The 23,716-nt window shown below is 40.3% G+C and overlaps 1 protein-coding gene across 1 annotated transcript in view; it reads left to right on the plus strand.

The window, feature by feature from the left end:
* Window positions 1-23,716, plus strand: part of SEMA5A (semaphorin 5A) — a 281,365-nt gene that overhangs the window by 254,449 nt on the left and 3,200 nt on the right. Inside the window, exons 17-19 of the mRNA XM_054381978.1 lie at window positions 2,976-3,194; window positions 11,596-11,766; window positions 20,973-21,128. Of these exons, the coding sequence (XP_054237953.1) occupies window positions 2,976-3,194; window positions 11,596-11,766; window positions 20,973-21,128 (546 nt within the window). The remainder of the gene's footprint in view (window positions 1-2,975; window positions 3,195-11,595; window positions 11,767-20,972; window positions 21,129-23,716) is intronic.

Raw genomic sequence — 23,716 nt, forward strand, 5'->3', positions numbered from 1 at the left:
TTCTTGTCTAGTATCAATTTTACATTGTATCTGCTGCTATGTTTATATCCAATAAACTTTTTTTTGTGTTGTCCATGAAGGAGAAACTTACAGGTTTTGTAGAAGTGCAGAGGCTGTGTTGATGGGATACTTTACACAGAGTGAATTTTCTTTCCCTGTCAAAGGTGCTCTTTAGAGTTTTGTGTTCAGAGAGGCAAATGTTCTTTTTCTTGCCATCTTCTGAAATAATCATTCTTTTCCCTAATGTGTCTGAGGGGACCACCTGCTCATTTTCTCTCCCCACATCTTCAGAGGCATAAACTGTTAAAATACTCAAGAAAGATCCTTAGAATAATCTATAAATCAGATTTATAATCCATCTGTTCATGGTGTGCTTCTTTCACAAGTCACAAGTTGCTGAATACAATTAGCAAAGTATAGTTTAGATACTCAGAGTATGACTATGCAAGAATAATGGGGAAATAATAATGTCTGCAACGATCACTCAGATTTCCTTAATGGAGAAAATAGATCATGTTTACTTTTTATAAGAGTCCAGGCAAAGTAAAGCAGGGGTCAAGAGTTAACTATATTTACTTTCCCCCCCATTGAATGTAAATGTCACTGAGTCATTTAGACTGGAAGGCACCTCCGTAGATCATCTGATCCAATCCCCCTAGTTTGATTAGGGTCATGTAGTACTGGTCACTCAGGGTCTTGTAAAGGCAAGTTTAGAATATCTTCACAGATGGTGATTACACAGTCTTGAATGTATTCTGTTCCAGTACTTGATGGCACTCACAGTAAAGAAGTGGTTTCTATGTTCAGCTGGAATTTTGTGTTCTAATGCGTGTTCATTGCCTGTTGTTGGTGGGTACCCTTGAGAAGAGCCTGGATCTCTCTCCCTTATTCCCCTCATCAGATATTTATACATGTTGATGAAATCTCCCTGAGCCTTCCCTTCTCCAGATCGAACAGTCCCATGCTCCAGACCCTTAATGATCTATTGAACCTGCCATTCATTTGCTTCAGTAAGTCCCTGTCTTTCTGGTACTGGGAAGCCCAGAACTGGGCCCAGAACCCAGGATGGGATCTCACTAGTTCTGAGTGGAGGGGATGGATCACCTCCCATGACATACTGGTGAGGCTCTGCTAAATGCAGCCCAGGAAGCTATTGGCCTTCTTTATCACAACAGCACATTGTTGGCTCACAGTTGGCCTGCTATCCACCAGAACGCCAAAATCCTTCTCTGCAGAGTTTCTTTCTAAATTATTGGCTTAAAACTACTGTTGCACGGGGCTCTTCCTCACCAGATGCAAGACTTTGCATTTCCCTTTGTTGAACTCCATGAGGTTCCTCTCTGCCTAGTCAAAGTGCAATGTGACCCACTGGTGTGTCAGCCTCTCTGCCTGGTTTTGTATCATCAGCAAAGTTGTCCAGGCCATTACATCACTACTGACTTTTCTGCAACTGGACTTTGTATGAGTAGTGACAACCCTCTAGGTCCAGTTGCTCATCCTGTTTGCAGTACATGGCACTGCCCACATTTCTAACCCATACTTCATTGACTTGTCTGTCAGGTAGTTATGGGAGACAGTGTCAAATACCTCTTAAAAGTTGAGGTAAGTAACATTCATTGTTTTTCTAACAGCCCTGAACCTAGTCACCTCATTGTAAAAGACTATGAGGTTGTTCAAGGAATATATGGTACTATATTTCCAGAATCCCAACAGATCTTGTTATAATGTTAATTTTTTACTGTGCAGTTTCTGTCTGAGAAAATTCTAAAAGGCACTCTATGATTTAGTGTAAAACTGTGAAACGTCTGCTCCTTGTAATTTTTTTTTTTAATGCTTTAGAAAGAAAACACAGGAGAATACTTGCTGCAGACTAAACTCCACTGTGGAAAAAAAATTAGCATATTCTTCTGTTTCAGAGATGAAGCACCATAGAGCTTTCCCTCAGAATCTGATTCCCATCCCCACTTCCCAATTTAAATCACAAGAAATCTAATATCATAGTGGCACATGAGGTTACAGATTTCCCTTAGGACTGAAAAAGCTACCTGTCCTGGAAAGGTGTCTTCAGAACATCCTAACATTGGTATGAAGTGATGCACTCCAGTGTTTTATGAAAAAAAATGACTGGCAGTGTGGTCTGACTAACACTTTTTCCATTGCTTGCATTGCTGTTAATTTAAGCACTAAAGAAACATTACTCTGAAATTCTGGTATTAAAAAATAGTATTATTTTGGTCTCTCAGCTCACTGAGTGCATAAGATGAGCATTTCCATCACCAAAGTGATACAAACTGAAAAAAAGGCTCTCACAGATCTGGAATGTGGACCTGTATACTTAATTCCCATACTACTTTTCTGTACTTGCTCCCTTCTTGGATTTGAATAAACATCATGTTTCTTGAAATAGTGCTTTTAGTATCTGTGTAATACAATCTGGCTGAACAGGAGAGAAATAGTTACTCTTTATTATCACTGAGAGATTTTACTCCTTTATAGTACGTTTTATATTACTGTTCTGCTGTCTTATCAAATTTAACAGTTTCATATAGTACAAAATGCATATTTCTGTGTTGCTGCATCATCATTTCAATATTGGCAGTTATCAAGTGTTGAATAAAAATGTGCAAAGCCTCACCTGCTTCGGGATGGTTGCAAATGTACTTCTCAGGGCAGGACTTAAACAGTGTTACTAATGCCATAATCACAGGCAGAAATGTGGCATAATTGTTTCAGTACTGGACACCACAAATGAAGGATTCCTCCATTCTCTTTATGCAGAATATTGGTCTTGTTCAGTCCAGGACTTCTGCTGAGTGGACTTTTCACAATATTACTTGTAGCAGTTGTCAGCACATGGTTGTTATGGTCGTATTATTATTAGAGGCCTAAGAGTAAATTTGAAGAGGAAAAGGTTGTTTTGGATACTGTTTTAATTCAGGTTTGTTTTGTTTTGTTTCCAATCCTTATTTTACTAGGATTGTCAGGGGATTTCTTGCGTTCTGGACGATACTCTGCTCACACCATCAATGGTGCCTGGTCACCCTGGTCTCCATGGTCTCAGTGTAGTCGAGACTGCAGTAGAGGTATACGGAATCGCAAACGGGCGTGCAGCAATCCTGAGCCCAAGTATGGGGGACTTCCTTGCCTTGGCCCGTCTGTAGAGTACCAGGAATGCAACATTTTGCCTTGTCCAGGTAAGATTAAAACAAAGTAAAAGAAGTACATGAAAATAAAATAATTCATCTTCAAGGTTGTATCTTGCAATTGTTGGTTTGTTTGTTTTCATCTGCTGGGTTCGGTGGTTCTTTTGGTCTTTGAATAAACTGCAGCTCAAGCAGTTTAGCACCAGGCTTGGTAGAATTAGGTAATAGTTGGACCTGATGATCTTCAAGGTGTTTTCCAGCCAAAAAGATTCTGTGATTCAATAATTCTAAATTTACCTTTGTAACGTAAGTGGATTTGGGTAAGATTCCCATGTGATGTCGATCAGTTTTTTAGAAACAGTATTAAAGCTGTGTCTTTTTTCACTTGTGAGGCTTTGACTGTAAAGATATAAATTTAATAAGTAAACTTCAGAGAGAAAAAGACAAAGGAAATCTGGCATGACATGAGAAATCTGGACAAATATGTAAACTTAAAATAGTGTTTTCATCGTAGTGGTTGCTGGGATTCAGTCTGTGCTAGCTTATGATTGTAGACCCTCCAGCTTATAAAATTTAGGATTGATCACCAAACTAGATGATAACTCTAACAGGCCATAAAAATTGTTCTTGGAATCTTCTTCATGAAAAAATGTTTTATGATTACCAGTAGAAGATATGTTTTCCAGAACACTGGGTTATAAATCATTGTTGTATCTTAGACATTTGGAAAACAAAACCAAAACCAAAACCGTCTCGGTTTCAGTCACCTGTTACTCTTTGTAAAACAGAAATAAAGCTGTAGAGCTTGAATTACATATTTAGATGTGTTATAGCCTGGGAAGAATCATGAAGTTCCTTAGATACAGAAGTACTGTTTTCCAGTAACTGTGAAAAATTGTAAGGGGCTAAGTCAGATCTTAAATAAATTTGAAGGGAAAACATTGAAAGAGGTAGGTGTAATTCACTGGATTTTTTTTTTTCTTTATGAGAAGGAAGAGTGAAAAATTGTTACAGAATAAGGCTTATCCATTAATTAGACTTAATTATACATTTGTAGTAAGCGAATATTTTCTTATTACATAACTACTGAATTGAATTATCTCCCCTTTTAATAAAAGTTAAATTAGTGAGTGCACATGAACATCTGTTAGGTTGACATTCACGAAACCTCCTCAAGAAAAGGGAGACATAAGCAATACATGGCTGAAGATCCTTTGATCAAGGCCCATGCTTCAAACCTGTCAAACTCCACAGCAGTGGCACAAAGAAGAGCAGCCAAGAAGAGGAACCATTGCTGAATCAATTTTTCGGCCTTCTTGTTAACCACTGTGCTAGGAACTGGATTTAATTTCCTGGGTGCTTATATTTAGAACAGCTATATGAAGTCATTCTTGCTCGAGCTATCTGAGTGTATAAAATATCCCTGTCAGCCTTTAAACACACAGCCCTTTCAGCCTGGAAAACAGGGGAGATCTACTGGTAGCCTTCCAGTACCTGAAGGGGGTCTAGAAGGAGGATGGAGAGAGACTGTTTACAAAGGCCTGCAGCGACAGGATGAGGGGCAATGGCTTCAAACTAGAGAAGAGCAGATTTAGATTGGATGGTGGGAACAGTTTCTTTGCCATGAGGGTAGTGGAACACTGGAACAGGTTGCCTGGGGAGGTGGTTGCGGCCTCATCCCTGGAGATATTCAAAGTGGGGCTCAACAGGTCTCTGATCAACCTGATCTAGCTGAGGATGCCCCTGCTTACTGCAGACGGGGTTGGAAGAGATTACCTTTGGAGGTCCCTTCCAACCCAGACCATTCTGTGATTCTATAAGAAAGGTGCAGGCACAGATGTCATATTAACTGTAGCCTTCTCACATGGATTAGGCTGTAGAAAGAGCTGCAAGGACTTGAGCAGGAGTAAGCATGTCAGGCCTTTCTTGCCAGTGTGAGGATCAGGGAGAAAAACAGGGGCTTTGCGTAGTTCATTCTTGCGAATGCAATTAAGTGAGGTGCAGACAGGCTAAAAGATGTGAGATTTTGTTCTGACCTCAACCTGAAAGTAATGACCAGAAATAAAAATGCAACAAGGATGAATTTTATGCTGGCACAGAACCGTTCAGTCACAATCCAGTCCAGTCACGAAGCCTTTCAAAGATATTCTGGTTAGTAGGAAGTGTGACATGCTAGCAATAAAGAAGCCTTCTGCTAGTGTAGGGTCAGGTTCTACTTTGCTCCCTGTTCTGCTTTTTGCAGGCAGCAACAACCCCTTATAGAATCATAGAATTCTTTGGGTTGGAAGGGATCTTTAAAGGTCATCTAGTCCAACTCTCTGCATGATGCAAACTGCTGAGAAAGATAAATGATAGAGAATATATTGAGCAATGCTTATGCCCTGCTGAAAGTCAGTAGAACAATATGCTTCTAAATCAATTAATCTGTGCTCAGTGTGACCCTGGAAGATACTAGGTGCTCTGAAGGACTGACACAGTGAAAAACCCATGCAGCAATCACCAAGTGTACAAAACTCTCTTGTTAGGTTAAATATCTTGCAGCATTGTTTTAAATATACTTCTTAATATATTAATAGACTGTAATTCGTGGTTGAATGTGCTGCAGGATACCCAAACTTAAAAAAAATACTGAAGTCATCTAGAACCTGCCTTCAGCTACTCTTAAGCCTTTCTTCAACCATCAGGGAAGGAAGAAACAGTCATGTTTTTTTCCCCACAGATTGCAGCAGAGTAAATGCTGCACTGATGTATGTATTGTTAGCAGTCACTGGGCAGTTTTCTTTTCATTCAGGCTTTTTAAAAGCTGAACATGTAGTAGTAAATTGAATCGTGCCAAAAAATTGCCAGAAATTCTACCCAGGCCCATATGATTTTTCTGTATCATACAAGTTTTAGAATGATTCTCCATGCAATTTTGCCTACAGTACTAGCACTCTCCCAAATAATCTGCAGAAAGAGTTTGAGAGTCAGTGTAGGGTAAGGCCCATTTCTCAGTTTACAGGTGGCCAAACTGCTTTTAGAAGAGAATTCATACTATTATCTTGCACTGGGAAATTATGCTTTGGTCCTGTGCCTCAGCTCTTTTAGCATAGCTTAGAGATGTGGTGAATAGAGTTGAGCTGGCAAGCACTGAATAGCCTCAATAACTATGGAAAGGATCTGTGAATACTCACGGACATGTTTGTTTCCTTTGAGTTACTAATACATTGTCAATATGAAAAGAAAAGAATCTATACTCAGAAGTGTTAGGGTTTTGTAAGATATTTACATGATGAAGAGACTTAGGTGATAAAGAGAAGTGTTGTCTGAATAGTAAATTCAGCAAATTCACAAAGAATACAGGAATGTATTAAGTAAAAGATTTGTTTGACTAAAAATAGAAATAACCAAACACAGATTCTGTCCTAGTTCAAAATATTACAAATATCTTCAGTAATTACTGTAGGAAAAGAGAGATTTTTCTCATTTTTGTTTCATTTTGTTTCTTGTTGCCTTCTCTTTTATTGTTTCATACATAGGAACCACTGAACAGGTTGCCCAGGAATGTGGTTGAGGCCCTGCCCTTGCAGACAAGATCAGATTTTATATGGCCCTGGGCAGCCTAATCTATTTGGAGGTGTTCCTGCTTACTGCAGGACCTTTGAGGGTCCCAACCTGATTCAGTCTGTGAACCTGCAAACACTTGGCCAATGTCCCTTAATTAGAAGTTTAAAGCATAGCTACATGAGTGCCATTGAGTAGCATGGGCTTGCAGGAGTTCCTGTTCCATCACCTCCACAGAGGACAGTGGTGGATCAGATGGAAATGACAGTTGTCATCAGTTGCCATCACTTAGATTTGAAGTTCTGATACTCTGTGATGGCATTTTGTGATTTTACTACCTGCAAATTTTAGTTTTAGTTTTGTTTTGTTATGACATTTTGTCTGAGAAGAAATTAATAAAATCATGTATCACTAAATGTGCTAATAGCAATGAGTTTCAGATATACAAAGCCCCCTGAAAGACTATTTCAGTTATTTATACATCCCCTAAAGCCAGTTATTGCTTGTTGTGTTTTCTTCATTACTGCTTTTATATTTTTTCTCCTTTTTTATTCCTTGCAATCATATTTGGCCACAACGAAACAAGAATATTTTTAAAGTCACAGACAAAATTTATCCTGAAGTAACTTTCTAAATCAGGAGGAAAAAATTACTCTGATCCAATAAAGCTTTGAGGCTGCTGATGCCCATCTCTCTGCATGATGCCTCTGTAGCTTAGTGAGAAGGCTGAACTGTACTTTGGAAGCAACTTTCTTTTCTAACTTGAGTCTCAGCTACAGTCTTAAGCCTTAGATTTTGTTGTTGTACTTTCCTTAGAAGCACTCCTTTGCCTTCTGTGTTTCTGCATTGTGCTACATTGACTGTTTTATCCAGCACTGCTTTTATGAATAGAAGTTATCAGTAGCATCATAGAAACAAGACTTTGCCTTTGCAAACTATGATGTAAAAATTGCTTTTCCCTCATTGAAATGTGCAGCCATATCAGGAAAAAGCAGTAAACTAAGTGACATGGAATGGGATGATCCACAAGTGTCTGGAAGGGAGCAGTCCTCTTTGGGGTCTGTAGGCTGCTTAATACCCAGTGCCCCCTGGCTTAACTTTTTAATGAGCTACTGGGAAGCACAAGATTTTTGCAGGTGGAAATACTTGCTGCCTTCTATTTATACTCCTTCATGTATTCTGTTTTGATACATTTTCAAAAAGATAAACATAAAAAGTTAAAAGCTTAAAAGCATACACAAAAAAAAATTTTTTTTGTTATTCATTAAATTTGAAATGAGGCCAGACAGTAAATGAAAGAACATTCAATCCTATCAGTGTGCTCATGAAAGCAGGTAAGATCAGTGTGTATGCCCATGCTTCTTTCCACTTCCTTCTGATGCCCAAGGTGCATAACAGGAGATCCAGTTTACTTAATTGTCTCTTGAAAATTCTCCAGTAGTGTTGATGTTTTGTCATGTCCCCAGGAGATCTCATTTCTGTACAGTGTTTCTCCCTGGTACATCCTCCTCCCTATGTGGTTTTTTGTTCTTATCTTTTTTTCGTTATAGTGAGGAAATATTTATTAACCACAGCAACAGCCAGTAGGCAAAAAGTTGTTTGCTTTACTATAAAGCACTGTTTGGGAGCATCCTGCTAGCCAAAGGATGCCTTCTTTCAAAAGGGACCAGCCTCAGTAATTGTCAGAAAATGTAAAGACTCTGTATGTATTGTGGAACTGCTTTAATGATTTGCTTTTGTCCCAAAAGTTCTGCCAAACTGTTATGTAAAGAAACAGTAGTGGCTAGAACTTTCCTTGCAGCTGTATATTTTTCCTCCTATAGGAAACCAAAATAACATTAAGGACTCCATCACAAAAAGAAAAAGAAAAAAAAAACACAAAAAAATGGTGCTGTGTTGCTGAGCAACTTTAAAGAAAGATGAAAGAAACCACAGAGCTCTATTGAGGTCTTGTAAAAACTCAAGAAGTAAATACCCACTCCTTTGATCTTATTTAACCATGATAATATTTTATTTTCCTCTGGTGCTGAGAAGGAAATTTCTGGTGACAAATGAAAGAGGTAGTTATGATAGTCCTTGAAAGACCTAGAGATTTAGGATGGCAGCCTGTCAGTAAATAATGGCTCAGGAAAACAGCTATAATTCTGCTGTCTAGCTCAACCATGATCATATCTAACATTACCTATTATATTATGTCTGTCCTTGCCTATCTTCCACAGACCTACTTCTCCCTTTACATCCAGAGTCTTGTAGTACATCCATGATCACTGGAGTAGTAGAACATGCTGACCTTCCTGTATTTCATACTGGTCTCTGTATTCTTGGCCATGTGTAGATAGATGGCAGATGACAGTTTCAAATGCATGTGCATTTGTAATTCTCACTCTGGTCCACTGAAAAATAGGAAGAAAGTGTTGGAGATCACTCTCTCCATTACAATGAATAAACCACATGTAATGTTTGCAGACAATTTGTCTTCTGCCTAGGCAAACTCAGGCTCTCCGTTGTTTTCGTGGAGGTCTGTACACTGCATCAGGAATGCCTCTGTTTATTAATTTTAGCTACTCAAGGATCACTGTAAATTGAATGGGAGAAAAAAAAAAAAAAGGAGGCTGAAGGGAGACTTTACCCCTCTCTACAACTATCTTAAGGGAGGTTGGAGTGAGGATGTGACCAGCTTTTTCTTGATGACAAGTGAGAGAAAATGGTTACAAGCTGCTCCAGGGGAGGTATAAAATGGATATTAGGAATTACTTCTCCACTGGAAGGTTTATCAGACACTGGAATGGTCTGCTCAGGACAGTGACCTAGTTACCATCCCTGGGTGGATTTCAAGAGGTGTGTGGACCTGTTGCTTAGGGACATGTTTTTGTGTTGACACTCCAGTACTGGGTCAAAGATCATCAAAGGATGATCTTCAAGGTCAAGATATATTCCATGATTCTGTGATAATGCAAACAAACAGATAATAAAATGCTATATATTCAAAAACTGCACTTACTGGACTAGATAATAAACTTAGGTATGCACTAGTTAATCACCTGCTTGATTAGTTGAGAACTTGATGGTATGCTGTATCTGAAATTACATTAAAAATGCACATACAGGTTTTAATGTCAAAATAGCCACATTCTCCTGGCTAATTTTCTCACTGTTGCAGCCTTTGCACAGAAGTCATTTTAATCAGCTCACCAAGCACATTTGTGATACACAATGCTACCAGAACAAAATTATTTTTTTAATATTATGGTTTTGCAAATACTGCAAAGAGATTCTCATTGTAAGTTAATTTTTTTTTACGTTTAGAAACTATTTTACTTTTTGTTGTTGTTGTTGTTAGAAGATAATTATGAAATACAATTTCAATAAACCAATCAAAAATAGTTTAGTCCTTGAAAGGCTATTAAACAGAAAGGATCAAAAGGAGTCATTGTGACATGCTGGATGAATGCTTTGGAGACTTCAGTGACAATCAATTGTTTCAAAAAAAAACATGAACTAAAGTCTTACAAGGAATGTCTTAAACAAGGACACTGTAAAAATGCATCCAAAAATGTATACTTGACTGGTATTTTTAAAAGTAAGGAATAAAGAGTATCTGTCCTGTGTGGTAAAATTCTCACTGCTGCTGTGAGTGGTAAGAGGTAAAAAGGTGAAAATTCTGCTCAGTTTGGGACCCTGTCATAAAACAAAACTTTACTGGCACATTGCCTTTATTGTACTCTGTTTCTCAACTATTAGTGTTGGTTAAATTACGTTCTTATTTCTTTTAATCACTTTCAGACATTGTAATCAATTTCCTTGCTTAAGTATTAGGAAAGCAAGTGCTAATGCTTCAAATAGAGATTTTAAAAGAAATTCATTCTGTCTAGGATATAAAAATTTTGAAAGTTTAGGGGTTTGTTGATTATTTTTTTTCAATCTTCAAAATATTGTAAGAAAAATTAACAAAACACTGAGATTCTTTCCAGCAGGAATGCTGTCCCCAGGAGAAGTACATCTGACACTGTCATTTGGCTGCAGATAGGAAGCCTTTGGCAAATGGGCTGCAATATAGCCATAAATGCCAGAAATACATCCTAGAGCAATAGCTTTAAGAACAGAGGCTGCAAAGAAGCTAGTCTGTTGCAGGCAATGAGGTGAACTTTCATTAGAAGCCTATCTATTGGCCATGTGTCAAAAGCCATCTGACAAATGAGGCTCCTGTGAAATCCAGACTACATTTCAGAGGAACCTTGTGAAAACTCAGACTGGAGAACAGTTTGACATACTTGAATTTGTAAGTACTAATGGGGAAAAAAAGTAATAAATTCATTTTTCAACAACTTGTATTTGAAAATATTAGTGGCAACTCCTTTTTGGTATTTGTTTGTTGCTTTTTTTGAACTACTGCCATTGTTCTGCTGCTGGCATCTATGCTACATCCACATTAACATTATAATGTTATACTGGACCATATAACCCTACAACTGTGTTAGATCAATTGAAATAGTTATAAGGTTAAGGCAATCTCACCTGTGCTGCAAAACAAAATCTAGATTTCTCTGTCTGTTGACATTATTAGTCTAAGTTTTATTTCATAAATAAAAAATTACTTTGAGCTTATAAGAAAAGCAAAAGCAAAAAGGAAAGAGTTTTGGCCTGAAAGATATTTTAGTACCCACTGAAAGTGTCTTACATGGATTAGTAACTTTGTTAGGCTTCCCAGTTTATCAGGGGCTTTAAAAACATATAAAATAAATGCCATTGTGGTAAGACTAAATTTGTAGGCTTATATTTAGTGGCACATAAAAGTCTCCAGTAATTTCAATAGACTATGAGTCAGATCCATACAATATAAGGAAGATGGGTTGTATCATGTCATGCCATTCATCAACGTGGAACAATATGATGTTTTGTGCCTTTTCAGTGGATGGAGGCTGGTCTTGTTGGTCATCTTGGTCAAAGTGCTCAGCAACTTGTGGGGGAGGGCATTACATGAGGACTCGCTCCTGCACAAACCCAGCACCTGCTTATGGAGGAGATATCTGCCTCGGACTGCACACTGAGGAAGCACTCTGCAACACACAGCCATGTCCAGGTATGGCAAATCAGCCCATGCAGCTTTGTTGTTTATGTGCAACAGAACGTGGCATTCACAGTTAGGCAACATAATGCTTCTTGATCTATTATTTAAGAGTAAATAATTTCTATCCTTTGTTAGATGCACAATCAATTCTTACGTGCTACAACCACAGTAAATCAAACAGTAGCAGGGTAGAGCTCACAGGACACCACCTCCTCCCTCCCCCTTTTTAAAAATTAAAATTTAAGTTACCAGGTTCCAGGGCTGAATAAACTAAAATTGTATAATATTTGAAGTGGGTCATGCAAACAGCCTGGGAGACTTTTAATCACAAAGAAGTGCATTTGTTGTAACACTAAATATTCATACCAAGTAAATTGCTGAGGTTGATATTTAACATCACAATTTCCTTCAAGTTGATAATGTTTGCCCCATTTTCATATGAAACATAGAGCAAACAGTAATGCTCTTTGTAAAATAGCCTCTTCAACTTTGGATGTTAAGAAGCAGACTTTTTCAATAACTGTGGAGTATTAGTGAATGAAATGTCTCAGCACTCCTGCTCATTTTATGGTATGATGAGTCGTGACATTTTCCTGCAATTTTAACTCTGCCTTCTGACCTATGTTGAAGGAAATTCATTTTTTTCATGCAATTTAAGTGAGAAGTAGAGAGTAGAACCACATCAAGCCAGATAAAATCAATAGGGAAAAGCCAGTGGGAAAATTTGTTTTCATTTATTGCTGAATAATGGATTACAGCCAACAGTAAATGGGAATAAGCACCTCTGTTACCACATTGTATTAGTTGCTTCACTTTAGAGCTCCTAGATTGCAAAAGATTTCAAGAGTTTTCTGTTCATATCATGAAACTGTGCACGTGAAGGCACAAGCCCATGAATTTGAAGTTATAGATCTATTACCTTTGCTGATGTGTCGGTGTGAGCTGAAATTCCCCCCCCCCACCGACAATAACCAGGCTAGCCCAGATTGGAAGCAAATGAAAAGCTGTATTTACAAGCAGAGTCTAAAATCTACAATGAAATGCAATGAATATGTACAAATATACAAAATTCACGACATTCACAAATATATACAATCAACAGAAAAGCACAACCGATCTCCCTTTGCTTCCCCCCAAGAGGACCCTCCCAAAGGGGCCACTCTCTCTCCCAGGAGCTTCCCCCCCAGACCCCCCTGGACAGAGAAGCAGAGTTAGTTAAGCAGAAAGTTGTTAACTTAGCTGCCAAGGTCAGTGTGTTATCTTCAGCCAGAAGAGAAGAAGAAACAGCAGCCAGACAGCCCAGCAACTGCCCCCACTGCCGAACGCAGAATGTGCAGAGTGCCTACTTTGTTTTGGGTAATAGTTCTTAAACATTTCTATCTATCCAATGGAAGTGTTTAGAACAATCGTTATTTTGCTTTCTTACACCCAATAGTGACTTATTTACATTCTTTCACTTTCTCTGTTCTGAACTTTGCAAGGAAAAATTAAAAAGACAGTTTCAAACCACCACAGTCCACCCCTTCTAAACAATTCCATTGGCTGCTACTATCATTTATCTAATCTAAAATAACATCTACAACAATAGGTGAATAAAGACCATAGTCCATTCCGGCTATCTCGGATGTAGATGATTCAAAAGAGTCAAATCACAGGAAAAACAGCAAACAGCTTGTTTCCTCACAGATGGAGCGAAGGAAGGAACAGGGACTCTCAGGTGACTCAGGGCTCTCAGGGTTCGTGCACCGTAGATCTCATGAACTCTCCTCTTGGGACGCGATGCTGTATCTGCGCAACACTCTGAATTTAACCTCTCTCAGCCAAAGTTAGATTTCTTTGTGGAATACACTGAATTTCACCATTTTCTTGCATCACCCAATAGGTGTGACCAGGACCTTCAGCAGAAACCACCCCTCGGACAGGTTTGGCCTCTCCTGAAGGAGAAAATACCCAAACAGTTTTGCCTAACAGATTCTTTTCTCTGATAACAGGAACTCTATCACCTTCTTCCTTTCGCAACAAATCTGATTGGGCAGGTCCAGCTCGATTCACTGAACCTCTGCTATTCACCAACCAGGTTGCTTGTGCTAAATGTTTCTCCCAGTTTTTCAAAGATCCACCCCCCATGGCTTTGAGAGTGGTTTTCAGCAAACCGTTGTAGCGTTCGATCTTCCCTGCAGCTGGTGCATAGTAGGGAATGTGGAATATCCACTCGATGCCGTGCTCTTTGGCCCAGTTTTTTACAAGATTGTTCTTGAAATGAGTTCCGTTGTCTGACTCAATCCTCTCTGGAGTTCCATGTCTCCACAGGATTTGTCTCTCCAGGCCAAGAATGGTGTTACGTGCAGTTGCATGAGGAACTGGATAAGTTTCCAGCCATCCAGTGCTTGCCTCTACCATAGTCAGCACATACTGCTTACCAGATGGAGAACGAGGTAGAGTGACGTAGTCAATCTGCCAGGCTTCACCATACTTGTACTTGGACCATCGGTCACCGTACCACAAGGGCTTGATCCGCTTTGCCTGCTTAATAGCAGCACAAATGTCACAGTCATGGATGACTTGTGTGATAGCATCCAGGGAAATGTCAATGGATCTGTCACGAGCCCATCGGTAGGTTGCATCTCTGCCTTGATGTCCTGACGAGTCATGGGCCCACCGAGCTAAGAACAGCTCACCTCGGTGTTTCCAGTCAAGATCAGGATCAGGATCAGAGTTTGTGTCCACCTGGGAAACTCTTGCAGCTAGATCTGCCTGATGGTTGTGTTGTTGTTCCTCAGTAGCTTTGCTCTTAGGAATGTGAGCATCAATGTGTCTCACTCTCACTGGGATTCTCTCAATGCGAGCAGCAATGTCTTGCCACAGATCTGCAGCCCAGATTGGCTTTCCTTTCCTCTGCCAGCCATTCTTCTTCCAGTCTTTCAGCCAACCCCACAAGGCATTGGCTACCATCCACGAGTCGGTGTAGAGATAAAGCTTTGGCCATCTCTCACGTTCAGCTATGTTAAGAGCTAGCTGGACAGCTTTTACCTCTGCGAATTGACTGGATTCTCCTTCTCCATCTCTCGCTTCTGCAACTCTGCGCGTTGGACTCCACACTGCAGATTTCCATCTCCGCTTGTTCCCAACCAGACGACAGGAACCGTCTGTGAACAAAGCATATCTCTTTTCATCATCAGACAGATCACTGTAAGGAGGAGCTTCCTCTGCACGAGTTACTCTCTCCTCTGGAGGTTTAGCACAGCTTGTGCCTTCTGGCCAGTTTGTGATCACCTCCACCAAACCAGGCCTTTCGAGATTTCCCATTCGAGCTCTCTGTGTTATCAGAGCCATCCACTTAGACCAGGTAGCATCTGTTGCATGATGTGGTGAAGAACCTTTGCCTTTGAACATCCAATTCAGAACTGGCAATCTAGGAGCTAGAAGAAGTTGTGACTCAGTTCCGATGACTTCAGAAGCAGCTTTCACTCCTTCATAAGCAGCTAAAATCTCTTTCTCTGTTGGAGTGTAGTTTGCCTCTGAGCCTCTGTAGCCACGACCCCAGAAACCAAGAGGACGTCCTTGTGTCTCCCCTGGAGCTCTTTGCCATAAGCACCAGGTTGGACCATTGTCACTCGCGGCCGTGTACAGAATGTTCTTAATGTCTGGACCAGTTCGGACAGGTCCCAGACCCATCGCTTGGACTACCTCTCGCTTGATCTGGTCAAAGGCTGCTTGTTGCTCAGGACCCCATTGGAAACTGTTTCTCTTTCGAGTCACATCATAGAGAGGTTTCACAATCTGACTGTATCCAGGAATGTGCAGTCTCCAAAATCCCACTATGCCTAGGAAGCGCAGAGTTTCTTTTTTGTTGATGGGATTTGCCATGGTGGAGACTCTGTTTATCACATCCATTGGGATGTGACGGCGACCATCTTGCCACCGCACTCCCAGAAACTGGATTTCTCTGGCAGGTCCTTTCACCTTGTCTCGCTTGATAGCGAAACCAGCTTGCAAGAGAATGTCAAGGATTTTGTTACCTTTCTCAAAGACTTCTTCAGCAGTCTCACCCCAGACGATGATGTCATCAATGAACTGAATGTGTTCTGGAGCTCCACCTTTCTCCAAAGCATCATGGATCACTGCATGGCAGATGGTTGAACTGTGAATCCACCCCTGGGGCAAACAATTGAATGTGTACTGAATGCCTCTCCAGGTGAAAGCAAACTGAGGCCTGCATTCCTCTGCTATGGGAATAGAGAAGAAAGCATTAGCAATGTCTATGGTAGCATACCATTTGGCCTGCTTGGATTCCAGCTCATATTGGAGTTCCATCATGTCTGGTACAGCTGCACTCATGGGTGGAGTTACTTCATTCAAGGCACGGAAATCAACTGTCAGACGCCACTCTCCATTCTGCTTTCTCACAGGCCAGATTGGACTGTTGAAAGGTGAATGAGTTTTGCTGATGACCTTCTGACTCTACAACTGACGAATCAAGTTTTGAATGGGCACCAAAGAGTCACGGTTGGTTCTGTATTGTCTGTGATGCACAGTTTGAGAAGCAACCGGCAGCTTTACATCCTCTATCTCATGTTGTCCCACAACTGCAGATTCATCTGAAAGCTCAGGTCTAATGGACAACTTCAATTTTCCTCCATCAATTTCTACAGTTGCTGTTCCAAAAGCCCATTTGTAACCCTTAGGGTCTTTAAAACGCCCTTCTCTCAGAAAGTCAATTCCCAAAATACAAGGTGCATTAGGACCTGTTACAATAGTATGTTTCTTCCACTGCTTCCCAGTTAAACTTATATCAACTTCTATCTTAAACAACTCTTGAGATCCACCAGTGACTCCCTGAATAGTTATAGATTCTGCCCCTTGATAATTTGATGGTATTATGGTGCACTGAGCTCCTGTGTCAACCAAGGCCCTGTACTTCTGAAATTTTGAAGTGCCAGGCCACTGGATGTACACATCCCAATAGATTCTGTTATCTCCATTATCCCTTACCTCCCCCTGGCGGAAGGCAGGGCACCCCTAATGGTGGGGATTACCTCCACATGTACAGCCGGCACAATGTCCAGCACCAGAATTAGGATCACTGTTGGAGCTATCAGAGTTGTTCTGGGAAACTGAGGAAGCGACAGCTACCCTCCTGGTATTGCTACCTCGGGATCTGCCCCTCTGCAGCTCCCGTAACCTCTTGAAAAGATCAGAAGTTGGTTGACCATCCCATCTGTTCATGTTCTCACCAAACTGATCACGCAGAGTTATCCAGATACTGCCACGTGATTGCCTCTGCTGTCTGTTTTGGTTTGACCTATTCTGGAATGGCCTTCTTGGAGCATGTCTGTTTCTGACAGCTGAAACTTGTATCCATCTGGAGGAAGAGGAATTAGAATCATCCCCCTTCATCAAGTTGGATATGGAGGTTTTAAGTTCCTCCTTCAGCTCTTTCATGCAATTCTCCATCTTTCCAGACAGAGTTTCAATGGCTGAAACCAAAGAAGTACGTGCAAGACTATCCTCCAACTGCCTCATTTGGTCAGTGAAATGGCCAACAGTGGGAGGCACTCCACCATAATTTCTTGCCACAATCCTGCTTGCCAGAATAGTAGCATAATTAGGAGGAGCAAGCTTAATGAGCTTTTTGACAAGGCCTGTTCCAACAGGAATTTCATCAGGATTCAGAGTCTTATGATCTCCATACATTACTTCTCTCACAGCAAACTCTCTCAGACGCTTGATTCCCTCATCTATTGTGGTCCAAGGCTTAGGGTTCCATGGTAAATCATCTCTGCTGGGGTACCTCAGCGAGACTGCCAGTAGGAGGCGTGCCCACAGAGAAACTTTACCAATGCACTTGCCTAGATGCCTGTCTATGCCTGTATCCTTTGAGAGCATCCCCAACTGAGAGGCCGACTTGTCGCCTACCACCAATGCTGGGGCTCCCATATCAAAACACCTGGCTAGCCAAGACAGGACTGGCTCATTATCTCCTCTGATGTAATCCTTCCTCACATGTCTAATTTCCTGTCTGGGTGCATTAGCTGACTGTATGTCATCCTCCTCCTCATCATCATCATCCTGAGGTTGCTGTCCCCATAATCCTGTTGTAATCCTCCGTTGAATTTCCTTGAGTTCAGAGGCTCTGCCAGCAGTTGCTAATCTACCAGGGTCTACATCCTGACCTACATCTCCATCATCCATGTGGGGTCTCAAGAGGTCTACCAGAGTTTTAAGGCTAACCCTCTCTTCCTCATCAGAAGGATCTTTCTTAAGAGAGGGACCCTGAGTAGAAGGACCCTCATCTCCATCTGCACCATCTCCTGCAGCATCTGCATCTCCTCCTGCAGCTCCTTTACGCTTTCTGCTTACAGTGGCCACCAAATTTACTGGCTTGGTTTTCACATTCACAGCAGAGTTGGAAGAGCAAGTAGCCTTATGTCTTTCCTGACACAGTGCTATCAGTAGCCATATGATTATTCCAAGAAGCAACAAAATTAAGATTAAGGCTAGCACAAGATATCTAGGGTACCACTGGTTCCAAGGACCCTCTGTAGTTGTAAGAGGAGTAACAAACTCATATGTGTCTGCTAGCAGATCCATAGTTGAGTTACCATACCTTCTTAGCCCAATAAGACCACAACAGAATTCACCAACATTCAGTAACTTGTTCTTAACCCAAAGAAACAACTTATATGCCACATATCTCACAATCTTGTCTATCATGCAAGAAATGGCCCATCTGTAGACAATTGCACCGATAATAGATGAAATAGAATGACTCAGAATCCAAAACAGCTTCATTTTGCTTCCTAATCTGAGCAGAAATAAATCACAAGCAATCGAGCCCCACGTTGGGCGCCAAAAATAAAAAGTGTGTCGGTGTGAGCTGAAATTCCCCCCCCACCGACAGTAACCAGGCTAGCCCAGATTGGAAGCAAATGAAAAGCTGTATTTACAAGCAGAGTCTAAAATCTACAATGAAATGCAATGAATATGTACAAATATACAAAATTCACGACATTCACAAATATATACAATCAACAGAAAAGCACAACCGATCTCCCTTTGCTTCCCCCCAAGAGGACCCTCCCAAAGGGGCCTCTCTCTCTCCCAGGAGCTTCCCCCCCAGACCCCCCTGGACAGAGAAGCAGAGTTAGTTAAGCAGAAAGTTGTTAACTTAGCTGCCAAGGTCAGTGTGTTATCTTCAGCCAGAAGAGAAGAAGAAACAGCAACCAGACAGCCCAGCAACTGCCCCCACTGCCGAACGCAGAATGTGCCGAATGCCTACTTTGTTTTGGGTAATAGTTCTTAAACATTTCTATCTATCCAATGGAAGTGTTTAGAACAATCGTTATTTTGCTTTCTTACACCCAATAGTGACTTATTTACATTCTTTCACTTTCTCTGTTCTGAACTTTGCAAGGAAAAATTAAAAAGACAGTTTCAAACCACCACAGCTGAACTACAATTTAAGTTAATTTCCTTTGCTAGGTACTGCATGTCTTGCAGCAGAAAAAAGTACCTGCTTTGTCAAAATCAAAGCAGATGAGTCACTCCGTTATGGTGTTTTTAAAAAAGACCCAAACATACAACTCAGTTAGTGATTTGACTTTTTCAAGACAAATAGTGTACTTTGAATGCAGAAGTACATAGCTACCTTGGGATCCCTAAGGCATCTTTAAAAGTTCGAAACTGGCACATTCATTGTGCTACTGTTGTAGCCATTTCTCTTGTTGCTCATTTGTTTTCTACCACCGTTTTTATAGAAATGACAGTTTGCAAACGTTTAGAAATAATCTCTTCATCTTATTTTGACTTGCTTGTTACCTTGAGTAGATGGGGTGGAGGAGGAGAAGGTTGTTTCCAGTTTGGATCAAGAAAGTGAAAAGTTTCATAAAGCAATACAATTTCAGAGAGTGAAGTGTGTTTCTCGCACTCCATGATGTTTTATTGATATTTTAATCTCATGGAAAATTTTCCGTAGGCTTCTGAAACAGCACATCATCAACTAGCTGTGAGAGTGGCCCTAGCCTCTTGTTCATGATGGAGATTTCAAAGCTTTCTTTTACTGCTCTTGTTTTACATTGGTATGGGACAAAAATTACTGCAATACTAGATGTCATGTTTGGATAGACTCCTGCATTCCTGAGCCACTTTCTTGTGCTAAAGTACCAACCACTGACCACAGTGGTTCTTCTTTGTGCAGATTTGGAAGTACCATTGGTGACATTGTCTGTTTGAGTGATATAACATAGGAAAGGAATAGTGATGACACTTGGAATCTAAGAACAACCAACCAACACAGAAACACATATGCAAACATGGATATTATTTATAACATTTCTTAAGTAGTGAAAAGAGCAAAGGTTTCTTGACATTTCGAACAGTGTCTTTTTTATGGCAAACAAAACTAGCAGAAAACAAAAATTTCTGGAATCCTGATACTAAGGATTTACTGAGGATATGGAAGGTCAATGGCAAATCCAACTCCAATCCAGTGCAAGTATGCGCTAAAAATGAAGTAACAGACTGGTGTCTGCAAAATACATCATTTTTTTCTCATCTTTCATTTTTAAAGGTATATCACTATGTTTATATTTTTTCTTTTAATTTACCCAAATGCAGTCACATTAATATGAATAGAAGCACTGCACTGTTGATCAGTAACAGTTTATAGGCTGTTTATCAGTAAGTGTAATTGGTTGCAACAGTGTCTGTATTGAATAAAACAGAGTTTTATACTTTGAATATTTACTGCTGCTCTAAGAGGGGGAAATATATTCTGTTTTTAAAATGATAACACACATATGCAAATAATGGATAAAGCAGTTTAGCATTTAGAATTGATGACCTAATTCTGCAGGAATGAAGTTTATAATATTACAGACTGGTGGCCTGATCTTTCTGAGGTGCCTTCTGGTTAAATAGATGTCACACAGTCACCACTGCAGAATCCCTCAAGCTTCTGCACACAAAGGCCATGACAGAAGCCAAAGCTATAATAGATCTGTGACAAATTTGTCATCACACTCTACGTTTCAGAGGCTTCTGCCAAAGCCCAACTGCCTTCATTTTATTGTAATGAAAGCTGTCCTCTGATAGTTGGTGGTAGCTGGGGATGAGGCCTTCTGTTGTAATTCAAAATACAGGCTATTTCTCTCTCCCTGGGTGTACTGGAAGCATGGGTTTGCAGTATTGGCATGTGTGTCCCTTTCTGCCTGTTGCAGACAGCTGGTCCGAATGGTCCAAATGGTCCAACTGCGACTTGTCTGGCTTCCAGTTCCGCGTTCGTCAGTGCATCATTTTGTTTCCTGTGGGCAGCCAGTGCACAGGCAATACCACAGAGAGCCGAGCCTGTGCTTTGGACTCCAACTTTATACCAGGTGAGGTCAACCTGCTTCTTGAAAAATTAGTGAAATGTCTCAACATTTTAAGAGTGAGGCACAGTACTGTCTTAGACTGCGCTGTGCAGTGCCAAGAGCTGGAACAGAAGTTGTCTTTTGTCAGCTAAAGCACACTGATCTGCTATATAGAGCCAGTGTTGCTAGATCTAGTTTCATGAAAATCTGCTTCATGGCACTGTGTGCTGTGGATCTGTCCCTACTGTCACTGCCTGGGACTTCAGTTAGTCAATGTCACAGCATGCTGCAGGTCCCTCCTGTCTACTTGGTAGTAGGGTACAGGGATGACTACAGACAGTCAAGAGAAATAGTTTGCTTTTTACTTTATTTGGTTTTGAGGCGTTGGGGTTATTAGAGAAACATTCCTCTAGATTTTGAGGTTTGCATATACAAAAATGGAGCTGTGGTAATTAACCTGGAAATCATTTCACAGAGTCTCTTAAATTAGCAACTGCATACAAAAGTAAATACTATTAACTGTGCCTCAGGTCCTTATCTCCTCCATGGCTGCTAAGTAGCCGATGGGTAGTCACATCATATATTGTTCTATAGTACTTGTCAAAACCCATCATTGTAGCATTCTGGTTTTTAAATCACAAGAGTAATTTAAATCCACACAACAGTATGGGTGGCCACATTGCATTCCTGTCAACAGCTTTCTGGCTGTGTGCATTAAAAAAAGCTAGCAGTCTACTCACAGAAAGAAATGTACATTTTAATGTATCATTCAAAATGTAATTATGTTTACTCAGTATGGCAACCTTTCTGTGACTATGCAGGACAATATAGTGCAATGTAACAAAGAAATCAACAAATTTAAACACTTTTTTTATGAATGATGCATAATGCTTTAACTCCCCAATACTATTTTTTCCTCAAAAACCGATGTGAAAATTGTCCATGTGAAAGCAAAAATTCCCACATTGTATTTTCCCTCTTTCCTCAGGCTTTTGAAGCAGCTCCATTAATACTCACATTCTGCTTAAGACAGTATAGGCTCTACGTCTTGTTCTGGAATGTAGGCATTTTCAGAATCTGAATTTGAGCCACCTCTTCTCTCATCCTTCTGGTTTGCTTGCCACTCTTCCTCAGATTACCTGTATCACAGCAGATAAAGTCATATTTCGCTTACCTTAGGCAAACTAATTTCTTTTCTTGGGATTGCTCAGTTTACTTTCAGGTCCTCTGACTCAGAGTTCCTCCTTCCATCTCTTTCTAATTCCCTCCTTTCATCAGCTAGTGTGTCCACCGTCTTTCTTGTCCTCCTGCTTACCTTATCTCTGTTCCTTATCTCTTAGTATATAGAGTGATTATGGTGGAGTGAAAAAATGACTTCTTGTCATTGCTGCTGCTGTTAGTTTTTACCAATATTACCTTGTAGTGCATTATAATTTCCTGGCTTATGATGGTTTTTTTTGTTGTGTTTTTTTTTTTTCTTCTTTTTGTTTGGATTGTGAATTAACAGTGTCAGGCACGTGCTCTCAGCCTTTAACTCTGTGACAGTGCTGTTCTGTTGGATCTGATATTTGCCAAAAGACAGAAGACATTGCTTATCTGTGGCCATCATTCCTGCCCATTTCTGGTCTGCTTTTCAGTTTTACTAGAGACACCCTTAGATGGGAAAACCAGAACTTCACACCACAATGTATGTGGTGTGAACTACACATAGATTTGTAAAGTGGCATAATGCTGATACCCTGTCCTATTCACTGTTGCTTTCTTGGTAGCACCTAGCATTTGATTTGCCTTTTTAATTACTTCTGAACACTAAGCTGATATTTTAATGGAACAATTTGCATAACCCCCCAGTCTCACTCAGGTGTAGTAATTGTAAGCTCACAGCCAGTTGTTTTATATGTGAAACCAGGATTGCTTTTCACTGTACATATTGCTTTACACTGATCTATATGCTGTTTCACTTGTTACTGTATTGCCTAGTTTTGTAAGGCTCTTCTGCAGCTATTCACAGCATGCCCTTGTCCACACTACCTTAAGTTTGTATTATCAAACTTCAAAACCACATTTATGTCCTGCTTTTCTAGCTCTTTGCTGAAAACCCTGGGTTCTGCAGAAGTGGTAGCCTTCCTCTATTGTAACAACTGGACACATAGTACTACCATGTTTTCTATCTTTTTCCTCATCTTGTTTGTTGCTTGGAAAGCCTTTGACAAAGAATTGGAAAGCTTTTGTGAAATCCAGGTAGACTATCAGTTACCCCACCCCTATCCTTTCAGAGAGGTTCAAGAGATTTGTATGACAGAACTTCACAGAAGCCATGGTCCTGAACTAGAGTTGAAAATTCAACATCTAAAAGATTTTATTCAATCTTGATTCAGAGCGTTTCCAAAGTCAAAGTGGTAAGGATACAGGCTGGAATGTCATTTTATTGGTTTACAACTGAGACTCATGAAACAGGCAGTCATCTTTTTTTATGATTTGTAAATTCCCTCTTTTCACATTAGTGCTAGACAGATGTGACTTCTAGAAGCAGTGAACCCATTTGAACACAAGATAATTAAGCTCTTGTTAATTTTACTATTCAGAAAATCAACACTTTCTTAATGTGCTTA

Source organism: Indicator indicator, chromosome 6 (genome assembly GCF_027791375.1).
Source record: "Indicator indicator isolate 239-I01 chromosome 6, UM_Iind_1.1, whole genome shotgun sequence".
Lineage (NCBI taxonomy): Eukaryota > Metazoa > Chordata > Aves > Piciformes > Indicatoridae > Indicator > Indicator indicator.